The following is a 27,420-nucleotide window of genomic DNA, read 5'->3' on the forward strand; positions in this document are numbered from 1 at the left end:
TCCCACATGGCTAGGAGGGTCTCAAAGCCACCCCCACAGTGGCACAAAAGCCACATCTACTCCAACAAAGCCACACCTCCTAAGAGTGCCACTCCCTGGGCCAAACATATTCAAACCACACTAATTATGTCTCAACATTAGTCCTTACATCAGCTGGGTATTTAAGAGATGAAAGTATACTCCTGGAGCATCGTTTCATCTTCTTCCCATAACTTTCAGGGTTCTAAGTAGTTTTGTACTCAAGTCTTTACTTGGAAGGGATAACATTAATCTGGTGAGGATTGGCTCAGGTAGTAGAGCTCTTGCCTAGCACATGTGAAGCTGGAGTCAACCCCCAGCATTGCAGAACTGGTGTGGTAGTAGAGAAGCCTAAGTCCCAGCACTCAGCACCCAGCACCCAGCACCCAGCACCCAGCACCCAGCACATAGAGGTGGGAGGAAGGAAGGACTGACTACATGGCCAGTTTGCGTATGCATGGTAATACAGCTATCCAATCATACAAGCCAAGTTTACACAAGCAATGAAGCCTCATCATAAATGTCACGTTCCAACAGCAATTAGACAAAAATCATTAAGAGAGTATGCATTCTGATTTCAGAGACATAAGGGGAAAACTGCCTCCTAGCTTTTCACATTTTCTTTCTCTCTGGTACCTAAGTCTACATTTATTTAGTACGCTTAATTTCAAACTGAAGACTACTGAGTTTCCTCAACTGTAACTTCAGTGTGAACTACTGATTCTCTAAGCAGTAGTTGTATATCATTACCTAGTTTTTTTTATTCTATTAGAAATTTACATTAAATGAATGTAGATGAGTTTATTTTTCTGTAACATGCTCTGAGCAAGGTCTTTTAACAAAGGCTAAGCACCTCTCACCTAAGAAGAAAAATCCAGTGGGACTTTAGATGCAAAAAAATAATTAAAATATTTTCTGGAGAGGTTTGAGGGGCTCTTCTTGTCAGAAAGACCTAAAACAAGTGCAGTCTTTTTTATGAAATAAAATAGGGGGAGATGTGGAAGGCTTTGGGGGTCTGTTTGCAAGCTCAAGGCAGGAATCTGACTTTGGGCTAGGACTCAGGAAATAGGCCCAGATTAAGAACATTTACATTTGAGTTGATGCAAAACTCAGCAGAGGCATGCATGACATTCCTTTAGTCTTAGTCATCTGGACTAGCTTCTAGAAAGGTGTTCGTGGGATTTTGATTATGGCCTTGCTTGTTCCTTCACCCAGACTGATCTTATCATTTTGCATGTACTTATACTGGTATAAAAGCAGACTGGAAAAAAATAAACCCACTTCACTTCAGAACTGGCTGGGGTCATGTTATAGTGTTGTCTAATTGTCATTTTTCTCTTTAATCCTCGCTCCAGTCCTGGAGAACCTGTTCACTCACTGACCTGGCTTGGTCAATATTTTAAGCAATTATCTTTAATACAAATGTATAAAGTATAAACAAAGTAATTTAATTTACATAAATACCTGGGTCCTACTACTACCCTATTCTACATATTCATATACTCCAAATCCAGTCAGGAATGCTGGTACACAGCACTAATACCAGCATTGGGAGGCATAGGCAAGTGGATCTCTTAGGTCAGCCACAGTTACACGTGAAACTGTCTCACAATAATAGTATTAATATCATTAATAATTAATATCCCTAATATGAAAAGATCCAATAATCTAAAAACACTCTGGGTTCAAGAGTTTTAGATAAAGAGTACTCAAAGTAGCCTAGCTTCCAAATTTCTTCTTTAACTATAACTTCTTTATCGCTATTGCTTTTTAAAAAAAAAAATTGTTGGGCTGGAGAGATGGCTCAGCGGTTGAGGTCCTGAGTTCAATTCCCAGCAACCACATGGTGGCTCACAACCATCTGTAATGAGATCTGATGCCCTCTTCTGGTGTGTCTGAAGACAGCCACAGTGTGCTTATATACATTAAGTAAATAAATAAATCTTTAAAAAAAATTGTTTTTTTCATTTCCATGTTTTCAAATTAGCTGGGTTTTATCCAGTAAATCTTGTTTCATCAGGTCTCCAATTAACTTCTTAATCCTCTCGAGTATGATTTTATATGTACTTACTTCTTTCCACAACCTAACACAAACATTTCTTTTTGTTGATGCTTTTTAAATTTAAATTTCATCCAAGAATTCTTATTCTAATTACTAAGTGCATTAGTAACCTATCTCAACATTAGGTCTTTTAAATTTAAGTGTTCTAGAATTGTAGTTGTTTGCTCATTCCAAATAGGAGGTTTTTGGGTTCCCCCTCTTCTTTCCCTGGCCATGAGAAGTGAAGAGCAGGCACAGGACACAGAAGCAGTGCCCACCCCACGTGTGCTTTCTCATTCGCACCCAACCATCTAGGTTTCAGATTGTCTACTGCCAGCTCTCCAAGACTGAATTTAATGAATGTCTTTAAAGATGGTTTTAAGTTACATTCCTTTTAGAATATTAGAGATCTGTATGGTCAAGAGTCATGAACTGGTTCCACAGACTGTGGGACAGGACTACGCATCTATAGTTTATGTCTCTAAGATCCCAATCTCCCCAGTCCCTGGACTTAGACCACAGTCCTAAGACCTTTCCTTCACTTATGTGGCTTTCAGCGGTGAGCTAGGTTCTTTTCTTTCTTTTTCAACCTTTTATTTATTATCTTTATGTTCTATTTAGTCACTTCCAGGCACCCCCTGGGAACACCCCCACCTTGGCACATCAAGTCTTTGTGAGGCTGACAAGGCAGCCTAGCTAGTAGAACATATCCCACAGACAGGCAGTAGCTTTTGGGATAGTGCCCTCTCCAGCTGTTTGGGAGCCACACGCAGATCAAGCTTCCACTTATGTGCAGGTAGACCGAGGTCCAGCCTGTGCGTGTTCCTCGGTTGCTGGTTCATGCTTCATCACAAGATGGGATTTCTGTTCCCCTTTGTCTTTCAAGCGTCAAAATTCCATGCCTATCTTAGAAATTTGAGCCCAACAAGTTTTGATTACAATCTTCTCATATCATTTTGGGATTCTGACCCACAAAGACAATACTTTTCCTTTCGATTCTGTTAATTTGGCATTCCTTGTAATTGCTGTGTCTGGAACACAAGGTTTAAAGATGTACCTCATATTTTCTTGCATCCCAATTTTTATTTATTATATAAACTGTAAAGGAACTGATTACTCCAAATCCCATCAACTTTTTATTTTTCCTCATTCAACTTTTACCCAAAGGTATATATTTGTTTTCCAATTAGGTATGTTAAATATTTTACAAAGATTTCTAAATTGTTTCTAAATAAAATATGCATCAAAAAAATGAACGGGTGAATTGCTTTAAGAGGAAGGGTAAAAGCTGTAGTGGCACACCCCTTTAATCCTAGCAATCAAGAGGCAGAGGCAGGAGGATTTCTAAGTTTGAAGCAATAGTGAGTTACAAGCAGCCAGGGACACACAAAGATTCTATCTCAAAAAACAAAACAAAAACAAAAAAAAGAGGAAAAAAAAAAGACCTTCTTTCAATTAAAACAGAATAGGAGAGAAGGTTACGGTCCACTAAAATGCAACATAAATTTTGGTCAATCTGCAACAATATATATTTAAAACTTGTCGTTACTTAGCTATGTTTTTCTAAATACACTAAATTATTTAATCAACTGTCTTACTGTGTGAGTAACCAGGGTGGGGAGATAGCTCAGTAAAGTAAAGGAAGCAAAAAGACAGGTCCCCAGCATCTGTATAAAAGCCAGGCATGGTGATGTGCTTCTGCAATGCTGGTACTGAAGCAAGGAAAGACTCTTAGACTGCAGGGACTCAATGGCCTCCTAGTCAATATAGCTCTGTTAGTTCCAGGTTCGGTGGCAATCCCTGCCTCAAAATATAAGGCAGAGTAACAGAGGGGGAGAGAATGACCTTTGGCTTCCAAACGTACATGCACGTGCTCTACATACACCACATATACACATACAAAAAAAGGACTTTGGAAGCTTTAGAGATATTTTTATTATAATTACCTTTTCTATTTCTCTCGGTGTAGCTCCTTCCTTTTTCAGACGTTCCTGTTCTACACATTTGGCATTATAATTTTCCTTAGACTTCTGGAGAGCCTGGGTTATATTCTGAATGGCTTGGACTGCTTCCAGAGTCCCTGCAACTTCTTCTTTAGTCTGTTTGATAAGAAATGGTTCAGTAAAATGAACTATGAAGCACTTACCATGTAACCACTCAATCCTTCAACAAGAAGAAAGTTACCTTTTTATGAGATTTTACTTGCTCCTCTCCATATTTCTGAACTTCCTTTATTAATTCCTGCAATTTTCTAACAAGATCCAAATGACAATTTGCTAATTTCTCTGTAGATGTTTTGAACACATCCCACACTGGTGCAAATGTTCTAAGGGAAAAGCACAATATGGAAGTAATTTAGTAATAGAAAAAGGAGCCAGTAAAAAAGAGAGAAAAAGTAAAGTTTAAGGTTCTAGGTTGAACTTGGTTCAGAAATTTTCTTTGGAAAAAAGATGAAATTAGAACAATGCACTATAGATTTTGTGTATTTGTCCTGGCTAAATTATGTGTATCTTTGAACTATAGGGACAGAAAGCCTAGTTAACTTTATGTCACTGGTCTTCACAGCTCAGCCATTTAAGTGTATTCAGATACATCACAAGCCTTTGAAAGTTGTATCTTTGAACTATAGGGACAGAAAGCCTAGTTAACTTTATGTCACTGGTCTTCACAGCTCAGCCATTTAAGTGTATTCAGATACATCACAAGCCTTTGAAAGTTAACGTTCAAATACTAGTTTCCCAGTAAAGAAGCTCCATCAAAACTAAACTTTCTCTGGTGTTGGAGACATATTCAATGACTGAGGCTTGCCTCACATGTAAGAGATCCTGGGTGGGATTCACAACACCACAATAATCAGGTAACAAAAATAAAACCTTCTCTTCTGAATTTAAATAAGCAAAAATCAATTTTTAGACATGATTTCTTTGTGTCTTCAACAATTACACACAATTTAACAGCAGCAATCTGAACTCTTCATCCGAGCTTTGTAATTGTACCTATGTACTTAAACAATATACTAGCAGATTCATCTTTCTACCAGTATATGGAATATGCAACATATTTTTCTGCCACCTTTTCTCACTAGTAGAAGATTAAAATGATCAATAGTTTCAAAGATTCAAGAACTTATTACCTTGGACAGCACTAAATTTCTATGGTTAGTTTAAATCAGACTGGTTAGTGCAGAATATTCTAAGAATAATTAATGCTGTGCTCAAGTACATGCTTTAAAAGTATGTTCAATAAAACTTCTAATAGATTAAAACAAACAAACAAACAAACAAAAAAAAACAAAATAAAAACATGGCAGTCGGGCATGGTGCTTAAGAGGTAGATCAGACTGATATACAAACCAAGTTCCAGGACAGCCAGGTCTGTTACACAAAAAAAACCTGTCTCAGAAAGCCATTTAAAAAAGAAAAAGAAAAACAAATGGCATCAACAGCCACTAAGGCACAACAGTAAAGAATACAGTCACAACCAGGCATGGTGGCAGAAGCCTTGAGCACTCAGAAGGCAGAGGCAGTCAGATCTTCGTGAGTATGAGGCCAGTCTGGTCTACACAGCAAATCCAGGATAGCAAGGCTACTACACAGAGAAACCATGTCTTGAAAAACAAAACAAAAACCAAGCAAACAAAAAGAAAAAACACAAAACAAAGCTCTGCAGTCACTCATTCTGGCATGTACTCTTATAATTATTATAATTATTATAATTCCTAGTTTCTTTTTTTTTAAAGATTTATTCATTTATTATATATAAGTACACTGTAGCTGTCTTCAGACACACCAGAAGAGGGCATCGGATCTCTTTATAGATGGTTGTGAGCCACCATGTGGTTGCTGGGAATTGAACTCAGGACCTCTGGAAGAGTAGTCGGGTGCTCTTAACCGCTGAGTCATCTCTCCAGCCCATAATTATTATAATTCCTAACCAGCAGAAAACTTAGCTGGGAACAATCATGACATGTAGTTAAAAAGAAGCTTGATGAGGGTAAACTCCTCAGAGTAGGACTGTTCTGATTAGTAAGATTTTATCTTATTTGAAATTTAATCAATGCTAAATCTAACAGGGGTTGGAAATTTTCAAGAGAAAAAAAAATACCCAAAACTACATGAACTTCACTTCCTGTAAGCGTAATATATACTAGTCAAAAAATCACAAGGCAGATCCAAGAATATACCACTATCAACAGTCTTACACTGAAAAGGATAGACAATACAAGATTTCTCTGAAACTAGGTTTCTTGAGGCCAACAAGATGGCTTGGTGAGCAAAGGTGTTTGGTATATAAACCTAATAGCCTGACTTCAGTCCCTGGAACCCATGTGAAGGTAGAAAGAAGAGAGCTGAATCCACAAAGGCACTACCTTCCTACCCACCTCCACCATGAAAGAATTTTTAAATTTGTATTTTATGTATATGGGTGCTTTGCCTGCATACCATGTGTGAGTGTCTGGTGCCCAAGGAGGCCAGAAAGTACGGAATCTCCTAGAACAGGAGTTACAGATGGCTGTGAGCCATGATATGGGTGCTAAGAATTGAATCTGGGTCCTCTGGAAGTGCAGCAAATGCTCTAAACCACTGATCCATCTCTCCAGTTCCAAAAACTTAATTATAAGAAAGTTTCAAATTAAAGAAAAGTAAATCACATACAAGCCCAGACCCAAAGACACAACTCAGTGAACTGTATAGTTAGAGTAGCCAATTGGAATGGAAGCTGTCCAGCTTTACACTGAATTTTATACTTTCACTACTGGATATGTTTTGATGCACTTATCCACACTGAGTCTAAAAAAATCCATGATGGTTAAACTAGAAAATACAAATGGCTTTATATCCTCTTTATAATCCATGCTCAGTGTCTGCATTTGGTCCTTTAGCACCCTAACACTGACTTAGTCGTTCCTGTTTTCTTTTCTACATGTTACTGTGTACACATATGCACATTTATTTGTTCACACTTATTTACACTTATACACACATTCATGCTGGAGCACACTTTTAACCCTGCACTCTATTAAATTCCTGATTGTGATATGTACAATTTCTTTTCTGGGCAAGTAATATATATTAATAGGCAAACTGAGAAATTCAAATAAACCTAAAGGAACATAAAATTAAACTTGGCAAAATATACAACAATAAACAAAAACATATTTAAAATCTCTATGCTCTTAAGAGATGAACAAAAATATAATAGTGGAAGGGAGAGAGATAGCTCAGTATTTTAGAGCACTGGCTGCTCCTGCAGAGGGCCTGGGTTCCACTCCCAGCACCCACATGGTGGCTCTCAACCGTCCTAACTGTAGTTGCAGGAGATCCAATGCTCTCTTCCTACCTCCAGGAACACCAAGCACACACATGGCACACATATATGCATATAAGAAAATGCACGCATATAAAATTAAATAAACCTACAAAAAATTTAAGAAATGTACAACTTATACATAAGAAGCACACATTCTGGGGTTGGGGATTTAGCTCAGTGGTAGAGCGCTTGCCTAGGAAGCTCAAGGCCCTGGGTTCGGTCCCCAGCTCCAAAAAAAAAAAAAAAAGGAAGCACACATTCTAAACCCAAGAATGTTGTCAGAAATCACAGGTCAAGTCAACCCATATTTCTTCCTTTATTCATCAAGAAACTAAAAATTACAATAGATTTTTCTAAATAAAATGAAATCAAGTAGTTGAATCAGCTTTCATCATTATTTCTGACTCTCCTACTGTGGTTAGGAAAAAAAGAAACTATGTTTAGAAGACATTAACATGGAGCCTTTAGAAAAACAAGTTCTGAGAAGAGATATAACAAAATAATAAACCTAAGACAAAAAGAGAAAGGGAAAGAAAAGAACTGGAGAATCAATGGAGGTAAAAATAAAAATAGTCTCAACAATGCTAGGTACAAAGGACGGGAGAGCCTGAAGCTGTCGAGCCACTGCGAATGCCTGCAGGTCCATTACTGCAAACAGCACACTGCCAAACCGTGCCTCTGAGTGAAGATGAACTGGGTTTCTCCTCAGAGCCTGGGCTAAAGCAGAAGTCTTCAACTCACTCAACCACACCACATGACACTTACAGAAATAGCTTTTCTTTTTTTTTTTTTTTTATAAATAGCTTTTCTTAACATTTTTAAAACACAGACACACTTGTAAACTAGATTATTTATATAGGTTCTACTAATTAGGAGTACGTGATATATATTCACAGAACTTTGTATTAAATTTCAAGAAATTCAGACTTATCAGAATCCCAGATACAGATGAGCCTTCTACTACAAACCACCACAGAATCTCGTTAGACTAATATACATACAACCAGCCTTTCCTCAACTTTAAGATAATAATCAACCCTTCATTCTGGAGTTGTTATAGTTCCTATTACATTATTATTCTTGCCACAGATGTTACACTGTAAGTATGCTTTCTACAGCAAATGAAGTATTATTAATTTTCATTTTATAAGGAATATAAATTTTCAAAGGAAAATGTAATAAGTCTATTAAACAATAGAAGAAATTTAAAAATATCTTAAATGAAGTTTATCTTCTAGGTGATTTGCTGTTGCTGTGTTTTAATCTTAAGAAAGAGTCTCACTATGTAGCCTACACAGGCTGGCCTTACACTTGACATCTTGCCATCTCAGTCTCCCTGTGCTGGGATTACAGGTCATGTATTACCACGCTAGATCATTTAAATGAGTTTTTAAAGATCACTGTTAAAGTGCAACAAAATTTAAATGAACTTCCAGAAAACTAGAATAGTACTTTACACATATTTAATTGCAATCTCAAAACTTAACAATATAAAACGATTACATTGAAAATATAAGTTTCATGAAGCCTTAATCCTAGACAAAGAGTTACAGGCAACTAAGAAATGCTAAGTGTAGGAGAAATAGTCTCTTCTACATGGAAGAGCTCCTAAAGTGGTTATGCAAGTCCAAATGATCAGTCCTGAAATAACTTATACAATATTATAAGAACTGAAGAGGTTGTATTTCTATGTTTATATACACTTAAACATATAAATCTATGTAATGACATTTAAAAAACCAGAGGTAGAATCTGAGAGAAAACAAGGAGGGTACAGTAGGAAGGGTTGGACAGAGGAAAGGAAAAGGAGAAAATGTGATTATATTTTAACTTCAAAATTTGTTAAAGAAAAAGTTTCATTATCTTTGTACTGACTGATTCAGTAACTACATGACATTTTCTACCAGGAATATATTTATAGGAAACAAACATTTTAAATAAGTACATGGGCTGGGGAGATGGCTCAGAGGTTAAGAGCACTGACTGCTCTTCCAGAGGTCCTGAGTTCAATTCCCAGCAACCACATGGTGGCTCACAGCCATCTATATCTGTAATGGGATCCAATGCCCCTCTTCTGTTGTGTCTGATGTGTCAGCTACAGTGTACTCGTATGCATAAAATAAATAAATCTTTTAAAAAAAATTGGGGTTGGAGGGATTTAGCTCAGTGGTAGAGCACTTGCCTAGCAAGCACAAGGCCCTGGGTTTGGTCCCCAGCTCCGAAAAAAAGAAAAAAGAAAAAGAAGAGAAAAAAAAAAAAAAGAAAAAAAATTAAGTATACAATACAGTCTGCCACATGCTCTTAGTGACATTTTCAACAACAGACATCATTGGCACCAAAGCCTTAGCAATGAGTGTTCTCACGGCCATTTTAGTTTTTGTGAATATACTCTATGCTGTTTACAAATGACAAATTTGCCTAACAACACACTGAAGCTTTAGATTTTTTTTCTCAACCTACTTTTAATATGGTTCTTAAATGCTTTAACCTCTCATCTAGCCAACCACCCACCAGATGCAGAGAGAAAAAAGGTCATTAGGATATGGGGGAAGTGGACCTGTTTAGAAATTGTTCTTTGGAGCAGATCCCATTGTCAGGAAATCAGCAGTTCAGTTCACAGGATTCAACAGTGGCAGCTCGGTCCACAGGCAAACACTCCATGAATACACCAGCAGTCCAGTTCGGTAGAGTTGGGATAGCAAACAAGAATCAGCAGTGGTGGCATGACCTAGCAGAGACAGCCAGGCCTCAGCTGAATCAGTACTAGTCAGCAGGAGGGACCAGGACCACCAGGGACACCAGGAGTTCTCCGTAGGACCTCTCTCAACAAAGCAAAGATCAGCTCCTTAGGCTCTAGACCAAGAAGCACTGCACAGCTAGCTACAAGCCAGCCCCTCTCACAGTACACGGGAGTTCTATTTACACTCCCTCCAAACACCACGTCTTCCACAGGTCTTGCCTCAGAATGTGAGTCTGTATCAGCTGACATCACACTGCCAATCGGCCTGAGTCTTTTCTCGGAAGTGGCAAGAAGCTGCCAGAACACCAGCAGAAGGCTTTTGGTGCATTTTCTCTATGGCATCACAACAAATGGAGCTCAACTGTGCAATGCAGGGTGGACCAATCCTTGCATGTCATTAGCGAAGACAGGCGAAGAATCCTTCCTCATGCGTTTTTTCACGTTTGCTTTACCAAACATCTTTTTACCTGATAGTCTGCTTCAGCAAAACATCCGCTCAGGAGTCTGCCTTAGCGAAACATCCTTTCACCTGTGTCCACTTCAGCAGAATGTTCCTTCATGTGTCTGCTTTAGCAAAACAATCTTTCAATTGTGTCCGCTTCAGGAAAACACTCCTTCATGTGTCTGACCCAGCAAAGCACCATCCAACATAACGGACTTTCCAAAGAACCCTTAAGTTTCCATGTTAACACATTTCGAAAATGTATTAGCACTAAGAGATATATCACTAAATATCATACTTACAAACTTTCAGATTCTTAGCAAAAACCCAATAGTCTCAAGAACTTTGTCTTAATACATTTTGAAAAACAGCCAGAAATTAACTCACCCAAGTTGTGAATAATTGCTTGCAGATTTCGCTAGTTTTGTCATTGATCTGGAGTATGCCTCTTCTATTGTAGCTCTGTTAAATTAAATTGCTATATTATAATATCTATTGTTTAGTGATCCAAACATAACAAAGTTACAAAACTTTAATTAAAAATGTGAAAATGAGAACATGACTCATGTTAAAAAACCAGCAGGGGGCCCCAGTGGATATCTAAAATCTTGGACAATGTTAAGTGCTATTGTTATGGTTTGGATTTGTAGTATCCCCAAAAATGTTCCCATGTTAAAGGTTTGGTCTCCAGCTGGTTAACTCAATCATTGAGAATGCATAAGGTCAGGAGGTCTCTGCCCTAAATAATGGATTAATCCTTTGGCGGATTTACAATCTGGTGACACTACTGGAAGGTGGTAAGAATAAAGAGATCAAACCTACTTGGAGGAGTTGTGGGTCCTGGGAAGATAAACCTCAATCCCAGCCCCCTTTGATCTCGTTCTGTGCTTCCTGGCAATCGTAAGGTAAGGTAAGCAGCTTCTAGATTCTTTCACTGATGTGACAGTTACCCTTGCCTTAGAGTCAATGTAACATAAATAAATGATCATGGGCTAAAATCTTTGAAACTGTGAGCCAAATAAATCCTTTCTTAATTTGTTTTCTTGTAGCAATAGCAAGTATGAACAATAAATCTACATTACAATTAATACTCTCACCCTATACATATGCCTATGATTTAATTTTTAAGTTAGGCACACTAAGAAATTAACATAATAACTAATAAAATAATTACTACAACAACAATGACAAAACCAGTAAGGCTACACATGGTGACACATCTGTAATCCTGCACTGGGGAAGCTGAGGCAGGAGAATCACAACTTTAAGGCCAGTATGCAGTTAGGTTTAACACTCCCAGCCTGAGCTATGGGATGAGTACTTAGTGTCGTCACAGTTTGATTATTTCCAACACTGGGAAGTGTATTTAAAGTAATAAGCCTGGGGCTGGAGGGATGGCTCGGTGGGTAATGTATCTGCCACCAAGTCTGACAAGCTGAATTTAATCCCTGGAACTCACATGGTAGAAAGAGAAAATTAAATCCCACAAGATGTCCTCTAACCTCTGACCTGACCCATGCATACTCCCATGCACATAAAATAAATAAAAATTTAATTAAAAAAATTTTGAATTAATGAACCCTATGACAATCATTTGCACAAAACTAAGTATGAGTCACCAAGCAATTGGTAGGTCCTGAACTTCAGAGTTTAATTTATTTTGCAAATAAGATCTAAAACACTATACTAGAAAACATTTATCTATTAACATGAAGATTTTAGACTAAAAAGAATTAAATTTAAAATTAAAAGGAAACACAATTAGTAGTGTTACATATAAAATAAATATTGGTGTGGAGGGATTTTATATATATAAAATCTCTAAGTGCTACATCTCGTTACTTGTTCCGTAATTTCTCTAGCCCTTCTTAACTGTGCACTGACTTTAATAGTGGAAAAACCTACAACTGTCCCCGTCCATTTATTTTGATGAGTTCCACACCACTCTTGCACTAATGTTCAACTCTCCCAGCCTAACTATATACCTATAGTTAAGACATCTGTATCCCCTCAACTCCAAATTTCTATACTTATCTTCAAATACTTCCTAGTCACAAAAAACAAACAAACAAACAAACAAACAAACAAACACCAACTGCCCAAAAAGTACTGACAGAAATAGCCCCTCACTGGTAGCCCTGTGATTTTCTTCTGCACTTTTATTCATTTATATGCCACAGATGAGAGCAAATACCTATAATCTTATCTATTCAGTAGGCCAAGCCAGATCATAAAGTCAGCTCAGGAAACAAAGCAAGACAATACCTCAAACAGACAATAACAACAAAAATTTTGTTGTGTTTTTTTGGTTTTATCTATATTTTTAAATAATACTATAAGTAGTACTTTGATCATCTTTAAAAAGTAAATACAGAAATAAATACTAGCATCTTTTTTTTTCTTTTGGTTTTTGAGACGGGTTTTTCTTATAGCCCTAGTTGTTCTTTCTGGGATTCAACTCTATAAACCAGGGTGGCCTTGAATCCACACATCCCCCTGCCTCTGCCTCTTCATCCCCCTGCCTCTGCCTCTTCAGTGTTGGGATTAAATGTGTGTCCCAGCTGGGCAGTGGTTGCTCGTACCTTGAATCCCCAGCACTCAGCCAACAGAGACAGTTAGGTCTCTGGGAGTCTGAGGCCAGCCTGGTCTACAGATCAAGTTCCAGAACAGTTAAAGCTACATACAAGAAACACTGTGTTGAAAAACAAAAAACAACACAAGTGCCCATGTGAACTAGCGTGCGTGCGCTCGCTCTCTCGCTCTCTCTCTCTCTCTCTCTCTCTCTCTCACACACACACACACACACACACACACACACACACACACACACACACACAGATATGTGCTACCACCACCCAGCTAGTTCTTTTGGGTTTTTTGTTTTTTGGGGTTTTTTTTTTTTTTGGTGAAATATTAGTATCTTAGTGGTGAAGTTTAATTGGAAAAACACAGATAGCTCAGCAGTAAAGAACACTGGCTGCTCTTACAGAGGATCTCAATATAACTTCCAGCACCCACATATAATAGCTCACAACCAATTCTAACTCTAGTTCCGGAGATTTGCCACCCTCTTTTGGCCTCCATGACCATTGTACATGTATGGTACACACAAGTGCAGGCAAAACACCCATACACATAAAAATAATAATTATAAGAAAAAGAAAGACACTAAAATACCTATGAACTAGGAACAGGACATTTGACAATTTAACAATCAGTAAGGATGCCAAGAAGCCATCAGATATGTCAGGCAGCTTTTTCCTTCAGAACATCTAGAAAAGGCAGCTAAAAAAACTGAAGTAAAATAGTTTGTCATAAACAAAACTTAGAGTTAAGGAATGCCCATGTGACCTCACTGGTAAAGGAGGAAATGTAACATCTGTTAATCTAATGTTGGCTTAAGAAGTTAGGGCTGGTTGTGGCAGCACACGTCTTTAATCCTAGCACTCAGGAGATAGAGACAGGAGGATCTCTATAGTTTAGAAGCCATGTGGTCACAGATCAAGTTCAAGAACAGCCAGGGCTGTTACTCAGAGAAACCCTGTCTTGAAAATCCATTTAAATACAAAAGAAAAGTTAAATAGAAGAGCCAGGCACGAGGGCAAACTACCTTCAACTCCACCCGGGAATGCAGAGGCAGGCAGATGTGTGTCAGAGGACAACCTAGTCCATGTACTGAGTTCCAGAACAGCCAGAGCTACATAGTGAGACCTCCTCTGGAAAAAACAAAACAAAACAAAACAAAAAACAAACCAACCAACCAGAAAGGTAAGGAACCAGAGAGGCACTTCACTGGTCAAGAGGAGTGGTTGCAGATATTAGGCAGAACTTGGGGAACCTTGTGGAAGAGGGAAGAAAGAATTGTAGGAACCAGAAAAGAGGAGTTGAGGACACTGTGGGCTGTGTTAAGCCCACAGAATCAACTAAGCAGGGCTCACAGAGACTGAAATGACAATCACAGAGCCTGTGTGAGTCTGAGCTAGGTCCTCTGCATATGTTGTATGGCTATATTGCTTAGTGTTCTTGTGGGATTCCTGACAGTGGGAAGGGGGAACTCTGACTCTTCTGTCTACTCTTGGGATCCTTTTCCTCCTACTGGGTTGTCTCATCCAGCCTTGATATGAGGGTTTGTGTCTAGTCTTACTGTAACTTGTTCTACCTTTTCTGGTTGATATCCTAGGATTCCTCTTTTCTGAAGGGAAACCAAGGAACAGTGGGGTCTGGGGAAGAGGAGGGGTTTGGGGGGAGGACTGGGAATTGTAAAGGGAGGGGAAACTGAGGTTTGGATGTAATATATGAGAAATAAATAAAAAATAAACAAATAAATAACTGGCTACCCTTCTAGGGCCCAGGTTTGATTCCTAACACCCAGATACTTACAGCCAACTATCTGTAATTACAATGCCAAGGATGTAATGCCTTCTTCTAGAGCCTCCTCAGGTACCAGTGATTCAGATGTGCCACAGACAAAATACCCATAAACATTAAATAATTTTTAAAATAGTAAGAAAAAAGCACATCAAAAATGATAATTGTATTATTTCCATAATGAAGTTTTTGAAAAGTGAAAAAGGGGGCAGGTATGGTAGAAATGGTAGAAAATGTCTGTAATCCCAACACTTAGAAGGCCAATGGAAGAAGAATGACATGAGCTCAAAGCCAGCACAGGCCACATAGTGAGGACCAGGACAGAGTTTATATAACAAGACCTGGACTCAAGAAAAAAAGGTATTTTTTAAAGAAAGGGGCTGATAAGATGGCTTAGTGAGTAATGGCCTGCCACCAAGGCTAACGACCTGAGTGTGAGCTCTCAGACCCACAGGATGTAGAAGGACAGCCAGTCCTGCAAGTTGTCCTCTGACCTCCAAACACGCCAAGAGGAAGTGATGTTCTGAGGTCTGCACATCTTCAGGAAACAGTTAACAAGCGACAGTCATTATTAATAGGACAAGGAACTCTTACTGTAAGACCTAGGATAATCACAAACTGAAAAGCATACTGCAGGTGCTACTTTTAAACCAATGGAAGAAAACAGACTTACAAAAAAGGCCCAAAAGCAGACAACAAAAAAGAAAAAAAAACAGAAAAACAAACTAAGATGACATTGAGATTGATAAATTACTGGAGAATAAGTGCAGAAGATAGACCAGAAAAAAAACAAAACAAAGATAACACAACAAAGCAGCAGACTGTGCCATGTGAGCTTTATTTATTCAGTGAAGAAAGACAGTAAAACAGCACACATATCAGACAACAGCACACATATCAGACAACAGCACACATATCAGACAACAGCACACATATCAGACAACAGCACACATATCAGACAACAGCACACATATCAGACAACAGCACACTGAAGCCTGCTGAGGTACAACAGAACACTGCAGTGTCTCCTAAGTACAACAATGTGTTTCTGTGGTTCAGAAACAAATACAAATGAATAATTAAAAGATGTTACAATATCACCAGAGATCAAGATAGGTGTTTTTAACCCTAGTCAGACAGACCAGGAAGGGCAGGGGAATGCAAAAGCCTGACCAACAAAGATGACGAATGAACGTACAAAGAACAAGTCAATGGCAGTGCCTACAGTGGAGGAAGCCTGCTCACGACTGCTATCTCAGGACGGAAGTAAGAAGGAACCTGGTGGGAGCTAAGACAATTCAGGCTTATCTTAACAGAAACAGAAAACCTATGAAATAATTTAAACAAGAACCCAACAAGCTGTTCTGTAGCTCAAAAATAAAAATTAAAAACAAACAAAAAAATCCTCTAACTACAATACAAGGAATGGATTCTAGAACAAAAATCAGTGAAGATGAACCAGTAAGAGCAAATGCTGACATTCAGGCAAACATACAGAGTCAAGATGATTAGACTGTAAATCATCCTTTACTGAGGGCTTACTCGATGCCTAATGACATAATAAACACAGGAGCCAGAGCACACTCGATAAAATAAATAAATCAAACACTGAGCACTTCCATTCTAGTAAGAATGGTGGCACGCACCAGCACTTGGAAGGTGATCTCTGTGATTCTGAATCCAGCCTGATCTACAAAGCAAGTTCCAGGACAACCAGGCCCACACAGAGAAACCCTGCCTCAGGAAGAAAAGAAGAAGAAATCACCCCACAATTACTAGACTCCCTGTGACTGACATAAATAGAGACCTCAAGGCAGAGAGTGACAGCAGTGAAGAATGTGTTGGGTAAGAGGAAAGTTCAGGAGATATCAGAGATATTGTGCCTTCCTTCCTTTATTCCTGCTTATGCTGCTGCTGCTGATGATGATGCAGAAGCCAGGAAGGTCAGCCTTTACCCAGCGCTCCAACTATCTGAGATTCCTTCTCCAGGTGAAAGGTGGAAGCCAGAAGAACTGTCCCATGTAAAATCATTAATATCCCAATTCCTGTGTATCATGTATCTATCTCCCTTCCCATAAACTCCATGAAAGATGATACATATTTGCAACCATTATCTTTAGAATGCAAGCAAATACTTGGTACTAAGAAAACATGAGACAGCTATGTTATTCAAAGAAAATATGAACAAATGGAATAGATTTAAAGGCCAAAAGTCCCTATAATAAAGATTTCTTTAATGTATTCACACAACAAAACAACAACAACTACACAATGAGGTAGAGCTCATCACAGAACAGCTCTATGAAGCAGGAGAAATGAGTGGATGTGGCGGCAAATGCCTGTAGTCCCAGCCTGAGATGGCTGAAACAAAATGATCAATGGCATCTTTAGCTGTATAGAGAATTCAAGGCCAGCCTGAGCTGATTTTGGTTATTGGGATGGGGGACACAGTGGCACAGGCCTTAAATTCTAGCACTGAGGAGGCTGAGAAGACAGAACTGAGTTCCAGGCCAGCCTGGTCTGCATAGTGAGCTCTGGACTGGCCAGAGCTACACAGTGTAACCTTGTTACAAAAAAAAAAAGGGGGGGGGGGGTAGAGAATCCAAGTACAAAAGCAGCTTTGTAAATGTCAAGTTATATTAACTTCTAGTAATTTCTAAATTGACTATTATATTCTAAAGTCTAAAGAAAATAACATTTTATAAAATTTATAGCATTTAAAACTATAAAACTTTTTCAATAGAAATTATAATGAACAACTAAACTGAGTTTGGGAGAGTTTTTTCAAATTATTTTAGCATATCTGCTTTAAAAAGATGGCAATGTGCTGCGTGGTAGTGCTACACCCTGCAGGAGGATCTCTGAGTTTGAGACCAGCCTGGTCTACAGAGCAAGTTCCAGGACAGCCAGAGCTACATGGAGAAACCCAGTCTGGAGAAAAACAAACAAAAACAACAACAACAACAAAAGAAATGACAAATGTTTCAACTTCTGAAATTCTTGTTTCATTACATTATTTTGCTAATACATTCAATGTGAAATGTATAGCTATTATAAAGCAGTAATTTGCAAACCCGAGCTTCAACCATTTTATCAGCGCTCAGTGTGGAGATGATAAAAGTTTGTAAAACACTGCTTTAAAATACAACTATACTATATTTTTAAAAAGTGAATCTTGATTATTTAAGTCCAACTAAAATTTTTGCAATTATTTATATTCTTAAATTTAAATTGGTAAATTCCTAAACCACTTATAAAAACACATACCTTTCTCTTACAAAATCTGCTAGTTCTTTAGTTGATATCTGTCCATGTTTCATATTATGGTACAGAACATCAAAGCCATTATTTTTTTCCCCCTGAAATTCAAAAGATAAATAAAACCAGACATTAAAATTATGAAAATACAATATTATTAATTATTATATAATTCTTATGTTCTGGTAAGCTATTTTTCTTTAAGCTAAAAATTGTTAACTGCCTACATACTTTCAAAACAATTTCCATACCTTTAATAACATTTACAGTTGACTATACATACTCATTCCACACACATGCTAAAGTGTATAATCAATGAGATTAATCTGAAACTTTTAAGAAACGCACACCATATTTTAGGCAATCAACAGGGACTTTCTAAAATACATTATAAAACCCCATTAACATATCAAGAGATTCTGGATTATTTATGTTTTTGCTCTAAAATAACTAAATCCCAGCTCAGCATGATGATGTACACCTTTAACCCCAGCAATGGAAGGTAAAGGGAGATATGCATCTCCTTGAGCTCAAGGGTAGCCTAGTCTACATACTAGAATAGCCAGGACTATACTGAGACCTTGCCATGGATGGATGGATGGATGGATGGATGGATGGATGGATGGATGGATGGATGGATGGAAAGAAAATTAAATCCTGACTTCTGAGTCAAATCAGCATACTATTATTAACAACATAAGCTTTGACCATCATAAAATATTTTGTAATTTCTATTCAGATTTCAATAAACTTGAAAAAAGAGCTTAAAGTTTTTTAAGTGCTCTATTTTATTTTGGGTGCACTGGTGTTTTGTCCGTATGTGTCTGGTGAGGGTGTCAGACACCCTGGAACTAAAGTTACAACGTTAAGAGCTGCCATGCGGGTGCTGGGAATGAACCTCAGTTCTCAAAAAGAAAAGCCAGTGCTCTTAACTGCTGAGCCAGCTCTCCAACCCCACAATTTTTATTTCCTTAAAATAAAGATTTAAGAAAAGAAACAAGGGGTTGGGGACTTAGCTCAGTGGTAGAGCGTTTGCCTAGCAAGCGCAAGGCCCTGGGTTCGGTCCCCAGCTCCAAAAAAAAGAAAAAAGAAGAAAAAAAAAAAGAAAAGAAAAGAAACAAGATATTGTTTTATCTCCAACTGATGGGATTAAAAGAATCATACAAATTTTAAAGTCTTTGTAGTATTTAACCGTGTAAGTTCTATATTATCAAATTATTACAAAGGAAATACCAAAAATGTCCATTTAATCTGTAAAATAAAGAACAATAAATTAAGTTTAACAATGCCCATATTTATGGCTTAAGTTTTTAATTTTCTTGAATGAAAGTAAAATGAGGAATGAAATATGTGCTGGGTATGAAGCAATCCTATAAGCAAGTACACAGGACCGGAAATCTAAGTTCTCAACAGCTTACCAAAACAGCAGCAAACAGGAACTTCAAACCAAGCTGACATCATTTCTAATAAACTCTTAGCTTGTAAACATCAAGTACTTGCCACACATACAACAAATAAAAATATTATATTTGTAGTAATAGAAAATATTTGGGGGCTGGAGAGATGGCTCAGTGGTTAAGAGCACTGACTGCTCTTCCAAAGGTCCTGAGTTCAAATCCCAGCAACCACATGATGGCTTACAACCATCTGTAATGAGATCTGATGCCCTCTTCTGGTGTGTCTAAACAGCTACCGTGTACTTATATATAATAAATAAATAAATCTTTAAAAAAAATTTTGTATTTTGAACTTCCATTTTTATCCATGAAGAAAAAATATAAAATTATTTTGAGTCCAACATCTCCCTAAGCTTCAACAGGTTTCCATATTTAAGAATGTATTATTTAAGGGTTGGGGATTTAGCTCAGTGGTAGAGCGCTTGCCTAGCAAGTGCAAGGCCCTGGGTTCGGTCCCTAGCTCCGAAAAAAAGAAAAGGAAAAAAAAAAAAAAAAAAAAAAAGAATGTATTATTTAACGTTAGATTTTTGTGAGTTTTTTAACTTATACTGTTTGTCAAGCCATTTTTTTCAATCAAAATAAGAATATTCTCTTAGCTAACCATTATCAAACGAAATATCATCATGTAGATTTAGAATCAACAAACGAGGTAGGCAGTTGTGGCACACAACTTTAATGCCAGTACTAGGGAGGCAGAGGCAGACAGATCTCTGTTCAATGCCAGCCTGGACTACAAAGCAAGTTCTAGGACAGCAAAGGCTATACAGAGAAACTAAAATAAAATAAATATGAATAATAAAATAAATAAATAGAAATAGAATAGACAAAAAGCAAAGGATCTTCCAAGGGATGCTATCACTGGACTAGAACACAGAAACTGCACATGTTTGATAAAACCACCCACCAGCTTATAATGAAGTTGTAAAGCTCTAAATAGATGGTACTGAAATGCAAAACCTCAAAAACCCAAGTCTCCCAGCCCTTGAGAGGCAGAGGCAAGTGGATCTCTAAGTTTGAAGCCAAGCTGGTCTACAGAGCAAGTTCCAGGACAGCCAGGCCTACGCAAAGAAATCCTGTCTCAAAAAACCAAAAACCCTATATTTTCAGAATGTCTACTATCATGTGATTTTAGTAGAACCATTGGCTGACTTAATTGAATTTGTAGCAGGATACCGTCTTTTGCAACAAAAACAGCTTGGGTACGTAACTGCTTTCACGGCTATACCCTAATACATTTCACTTTGCAAATGTTTATGCTTGTATATATACAGGCTTTCTCAGATGCTAAAAAGAAATAAGTAACTGCCTTCAGGGAAACCTAGACAAAGAAAAGGGGAGACTTTATATTTCAGTCTTTTTTTGTACCAGTAACTGCCTTCGGGGAAATCTAGACAAAGAAAAGGGGAGACTTTATATTTCAGTCTTTTTTTTTGTACCTTTGGAGTATCTATCAATAGATATAAAACAATTTACAAGTCTGTTAGTACATAGCAAATATTTCTACATATATGTCCACATATGTATACATATTTAAATTTAGTGCACCATCTGATGGGATCATATTCTAAGCAAGAATACCAAGTTACAATATAACTTTTTTATTATTATTTCTTTAATGGATATGAGTACACTGTTGCTGTCTTCAGACACACCAGAAGAGGGCATCAGATCCCATTACAGATGGTTGTGAGCCACCATGTGGTTGCTGGGAATTGAACTCAGGACATCTGGAAGATTAGACCTCTGATCCATCTCTCCAGCCCTATTTAGAACTTTAAACTAATAAAAGATAAGCTTCTATTTTGTGCTTCCAGTCATATCAAATACTTTTCTAAAGACACAATTTTAAATTTTCCACCTGATTAAAAAAATTCCACCAAAATGTACTATTAATCTCTCATCTAAAATACCAGATTTAAAATTGACAAAAATTGTTTTACATTCCAAAGTCCTACTGACAGAATAATAGAGTTTCTAAAAGCATTTTAATCCTCCCAGATTTACCCATATAACTACAGATCAAACTGGATAACTGAGAGCTTCAACTTAATTTAAGACTAAACTATGATGACGCCAATGAAGCAGTGAATGAAATGAGACTATTTACAGGCTAAACAGTAAGATTAAAAGGAAAGGCTTCAGGATCAAAACACCTAGTCATGTGTTTGTTAACTTTTGATGTGTTGACTGAGACGCCCTCTGGAGAAAGTTACCTAACTCAAAACTTCAGTTTATCATAATGTGACATGCACTAAGGAATACGTGGTATGTTATATGGGTTTGGTTCACTATGTAAAGTAATATTCATAAAGCATTAAACACAAGTCTATCATACTTATTTTCCTTTTAATTATTATCTGTGAAATTATTTCCTTTTATGTTTTTACTGATGAACAATCTAGGTGTATATATACAAAGTCATTTTAATTATTACAGTGCAGTGTTCTTACAGATAATCTCAGTATTGTAAACTATTACTTAACTCTTTCTGTAAGCAAGATTCAGCAAAAGAGACAACAAAATCCGGGACAATAGCCTTTTAAAGTTATGTAATATGTTGAGGAGCTAACGTTTGTTTTTACATATTAAGAGTAATGGTGTGGATTAACAGGAAAAAATATTTCAGCTTGATTATCAATAGTACACTAAGCTTTAGGGCAACAGACTTATCAGCAACAAAACATCTGTTATGTAGGAAGTCTTGAACATGTTTTTTTCTTTAAAGTAAAGGATTAAGGAATTTTTAATTTAGCAGTTTCACTTAGGAAAAACTATAAAGAAAAAGGGAGGATGTGCTGCTTTCAAAACAGCTTGAAATGTGTTTCAATGATTCAAGCTTTCCCTATCAAAATGCCACAATAAAAAGGTCTGTCTTCATAAGCATTCGGGAGAACACCACTCACTGGTTGTTTGGCTAGAGACTTAACTTCAACCTTTTCCATTACCTCACCTTGACCACTGGTTTGTTTTTTGTTTTTGTTTTTGTTTTTAACTAAAAAATGTGTGTACGCATGTACAATATGTTTTAAACTTTGACAAGTTTTATTTTCTTACCACTGCAAATACTAGAGGGAATAAATATTTAATTCTCTACAGAATTATTTCATAAATGACCATGCACTTTGTAAAACTGTAAGATGTTTAAGGTAGAAACTATGAGACCCTTATAAGCTAGCTGCTTAGTTATAGCTCCTAGGCTCTCCTCGATCCGTTTTGCCTCCTCTGAGAACCTCTCATGCTCTAATTTAGAGCCCCAATTCCAGACTGGAAATAAAATTCAACTTATTTTTAATCTATTTCCCTATTTGTTCCTAGTAGTGGAAATGAAGGCAAAGATTGAAACATAAATTAGATTTCAGATATTCAAATTATTCTTGTTCCTCTATTAATCTGAACAAGAGGCATGAAAAATATACACAAAAACATCCAGAAGCTCATATTCTGAAATAGGCAAAAACAAGGCTACACTTAATGTTCAACTGACAAAACATCTCTGAAACAGGAAAAAACAATTTAAAATTGTTAGTAAACTTAAAAATATTAGCATGTCCAAAATATGTTTTAAAAAAAAGCTTTTCGGGCTGGAGAGATGGCTCAGTGGTTAAGAGCACTGACTGCTCTTCCAGAGGTCCTGAGTTCAAATCCCAGCAACCACATGGTGGCTCACAACCATCTATAATGGGATCTGATGCCCTCTTCTGGTGTGTCTGAATACAAGAGACACTGTGCTCACATACATAAATAAACAAATATTTAAAAAAAAACTTTTCTTTTCTAATTTCATATGTTTATTATGAGATTGTGGGGGGCTGGAGAGATGGCTCAGTGCTCAAGAGCACTGACTGCTCTTTCAGAGGTCCTGAGTTCAAGTCCCAGAAACCACATGGTGGCTCACAACCATCTGTAATAGGATCCAATGCCCTCTTCTGGTGTGTCTGAAGACAGCTACAGTGTACTCATACACATAGAATAAATTACTTAATTAAAAAAAGAGAGAGAGAGATTGTGGGGAATGTCTATCAGCCAAGGCTAACAGAGGGCAACTGCAGGAGTCTTGCCCTACTACACAAGTCCTCCTGTCAGGCTTCAGACAGAAGTCTTAACCAGCTTTGCTATCTGCGCCTGTCCTAAGAACATCAATCCCTAGGCAATCTTTGTAACAGGGTTCTAAGTTTCCACTTAAGTCTAACGTGTGTGGAGCAATCCTAAAACTCATATGGAAATAAAAGGGACCCCCCCCCAGAATAACCAAAATCTTTTTTAAAAAAAGAAAGAAAAAACATGTAGGATTTGTGTATTTCCTGCCTCCTGACTCAGTATACAAACCTGTATTAAATAGTATAGTAGCTGTTGACATAAAATTAGACCGGAATAAAATTGAAAATCCAAAAATAAACTCATACACTCATGGTCAAGTGATATTTGAAGATCACCAAAACCCAATGAGGAAAGAAGACCTTTTTAAAAAAAAACTAGCAGAAAGACATGCACTTCAAAGACGGACGTGGAGCCTTTTCTTTGACACACAGGATTATGTTCAAATAGATCACAGAAGGAGACAGATAAAGTAAAACTAAGGAGACAGACATCCATTAGGCTAGCACAAGCCTCTTAGGATGATAGAAGCACAGGTGACAGCAGAGTGGGAGCTGGACCTCAGAAGGTACTATTATAAAATAAAGAGGCAGCCCTCCAGGTGGAGAAGTCGCCTCCACACCATGTGTCTGTGCAGCTACTGTTAAGTCGCTACGATGCCCATCAGGTGGTCATGAGTTTCTCTGGTTTCCTGCTCCTGTTTTCTCCTCCTTGCAGGCAGGATGGCCTACAAGCAGATCTACTGTCATGTTACACAGTACATGTCACTCTCTAAACAACTGCCACAACCTCATCTGATGTCTGAACAGGAGTGGAGGAGCCTTTGTGTCCAACAGAGTCTAGGATGGGTTCAGTACACGATTCAGGAGCCCAAAATGCATATTCTCTTTAGACACCTCTTCCAAAACACACACACACACACACACACACACACACACACGCAATTAAGTATAGCTGGGATCATCTAATCTTTTTTCAAATTTAATATGTATATATAAGGTAGTATTCAGTGAATATTTGAAAAATGTACAAATCTTCCATCCATACCTGTGCATGACCTGTATTCTTATCAGCAAGTATTCAGCTAAATATAAGTTGTTGAAAATAAATTTTCTTGTAGTTTTTTTTCTTAATACAAGTGCCTGTTTTACTTTATTTGTCACTTTTATTAAATAAAGTTTATATGTTACATGAAGGAAGGAAGGAAGGGAGGGAGGGAGAGAGGGAGGGCAGGTAGATAGGTAGAGATGCGTGTATCTAAAAGTCTGAAATGGTATGCCTGGGAGGTAGAAGCATGCAATCTGAGTTCAAAACCTGGTCTACACAGTCAGTTCCAGGACAGTCAGGGCTAAGTAAATAGACCTATCTCAAAAAAATTAATTAATTAATTAATTTTTTTAAAAAAAGTGCACCCAGGGCTAACAGAAACGGCACACACCTGTATTCCCAGCATTCTGTAGGCAGAAACAAGAGGATCAGAAGGCCAGGAAACTGCCTTTAAATAGTGGGCAGGCACAAGATTTGGGGGGGATTATCCAACTATAAAAAGAATTCAGTGACAAAAAGGCAATAAAAATAATCAAATTTTAAAACTGACAATGGATCTACAAAGAAAAATACTTAAAATGGGCAAAAAAAAAGTTCAATACCATTAACCACAGAAAAATGCAAATCAAAACCACAAGATGCTACTTCATGTCCACCTTCATAATAATAAAAGACAGCAAGTGTTAGTGAGTATATACTCTGAGACACAACAGAGCAAGTTGCAACGCTGTACCACTCTGAGAAACAGTCTAGCAGCTGACTGAACTAGTAATACATCTGCTTCTTGGCCCTTTGGCTAACCATGTGCAAATATAGAGTTAACCACATGATCCAGTAAATTCCATTCCCCAAAGAAATAAAAACACATGCTCTGACAAACATGTATAAGTGTTCACTGCAGTATTACTCATAATAAAAGAGTAGTTAGGATGGGTACCAAATATCCATCACCAATGAATAGATACGTAAAAAAATGGAATGGAATATTATTTGATCATAAAAAGGAATGAAATACTTATATATATTATCTCGTGGATTACCTTTGAAAATATTATGTTAAGTGAAACAGGCCAGTCATCAGAGTTCCATTTAAATGCTGAGTCCAGAAAAGACAGAACTGTAGAAGCAGAGAGATCAGTTGCCTAGGGGCTGAGGCAAGGGGCAAACTGGAAATGACTGCTAACCGGTAAGGATTCTTTCTGAGCTTATCAAATTGCTCTAAAATTGACTGTGGTGATGTTTGCCCAAAACAATGAAGAACTCTTCACAATACATACTTTAAATGCATGCACTGCATACATGGAAAGAGAACCTCAATAAATTCGCTCTTTAAAAACACCACGGCGTACGATGTTTGTGGAAAACGAGTTAACATTGAAAACAAATAACCATGAACTGATTGTATTATTGAGCAAGCCCATGCTTGAGACTGAATTAAGAATCTCAGACAGCAGTGGCTGGCGTGACTGAAAGCTGACTCCTTTCAACACTTCTACACCTTACCCAAATAAAAGTGCCGTATTTGCAACTGTCGGGCCACAAAAACCAAGTTCGGCCAAGATACCTGAGCAAACACGTAACTTTCCTTGTTCACGGCTGAAGCGTACTTGCCATTATCGGCTAACAGTAACTGCACGAAAGCACTCGTTGAGCAGAGGGCTGTGGGGAAAACGAGGAAGGTCCACGAAATCCAACTTCCACAGGCTTTGTGAGCAGGCCTGGAGGCAAAGTCCTGGGCGAAGCCCCACCAGCCCAGCCGCGCGGCCGAGAGGAAGTGCCGAGCCCGTGCGGCCGTGCACGGACTCTGAGCGGGGCTCGGGGCCTGCGCCGCGGGAAGCAGACCGGCCGGGTGCCCGGCTCCCCGCGCCCGACGCCGCGCACGCCCCGTCGGCGCTTTGTCCCCGCCCGGCGCCGCCGGCCCTCGGAGTCCCCCCGCCACGGCTCCCGGGCCGCGCTGCCAGCCGGGGCGCCCCGCGCAGTTGCCGACCCGGAGGACGCGGTAGCCGCAGAGCCGTGGCCCGCAGGAGTTCGGCCGGGCAACCCCAGGCCGTGGACTCTAGCTCGGCCGCCTGAAGAGCCGCCGCCCGCCGCGCACGCAGGCCGCGGGGAGAAGCCGAAGCCCATGGCGTCCCCAACACCCTCCGCTCACCCAGAAATTCTCCACGAAATGCGCCATGACCATCGTGCCGCCGCCGCGCCGGGTTCCGCGTCCGCACCCGCCCGCCGCTGTGTAAACACGGACCGGCCCCCACGGCGCCCCCGCCTCTCGCCGCCGCCGCCGCCTTCTTCCCAGAGACCGCCCGCGCCCTCCAGGGCGCATGCGCCACCTAGCGGCCGCCGCAGGGGGACGAGCGCCTGGACGTGGAGCCCCGAGTGCGCGTGCGCGCAGCCTGTCGGGGTCCGAGCGTTCGCTGGGAATTTAACAGAGCTTAGTCTCCGCGATCCTCTGGGGCTGGCGGGAGCCAAGCGACCCGCAGGCCCGGGGGCGGGGCTAATAGGGCCCCACCCACTCGCGGCCACTGTCCGGGCCTTCGAGGATCTCCAACAGACCCAGGTCCGGCCAGGCTGGGACTAGGGAAACTTGGCCGCCGGCCACCCCAAGGAGACTGGGAAACCTTTGGTCAAAGAGAGCCTTTCCTTGACT

General features: G+C 38.8%; 1 protein-coding gene across 3 annotated transcripts in view; it reads right to left on the reverse strand.

Moving 5' to 3' along the window:
- Fcho2 (FCH and mu domain containing endocytic adaptor 2) overlaps window positions 1-27,108 on the reverse strand; it is a 102,418-nt gene extending 75,310 nt beyond the window's left edge. For 2 of the 3 annotated variants that reach the window (XM_087621464.1, XM_087621459.1), the window contains exons 1-5: window positions 26,926-27,078; window positions 18,187-18,278; window positions 10,939-11,013; window positions 4,244-4,385; window positions 4,006-4,158 (exon numbers count right to left, since the gene is read on the reverse strand). In XM_087621464.1, the coding sequence (XP_087477590.1) occupies window positions 4,006-4,158; window positions 4,244-4,385; window positions 10,939-11,013; window positions 18,187-18,278; window positions 26,926-26,958 (495 nt within the window). In that variant the 5' untranslated portion in view covers window positions 26,959-27,078. 3 annotated transcript variants of the gene reach the window in all.
- Window positions 27,109-27,420: the final 312 nt, after the last annotated feature.

This window comes from Rattus norvegicus, chromosome 2 (assembly GCF_021556685.1).
Source record: "Rattus norvegicus strain SHRSP/BbbUtx chromosome 2, alternate assembly SHRSP_T2T, whole genome shotgun sequence".
NCBI classification, from domain to species: Eukaryota; Metazoa; Chordata; class Mammalia; order Rodentia; family Muridae; genus Rattus; species Rattus norvegicus.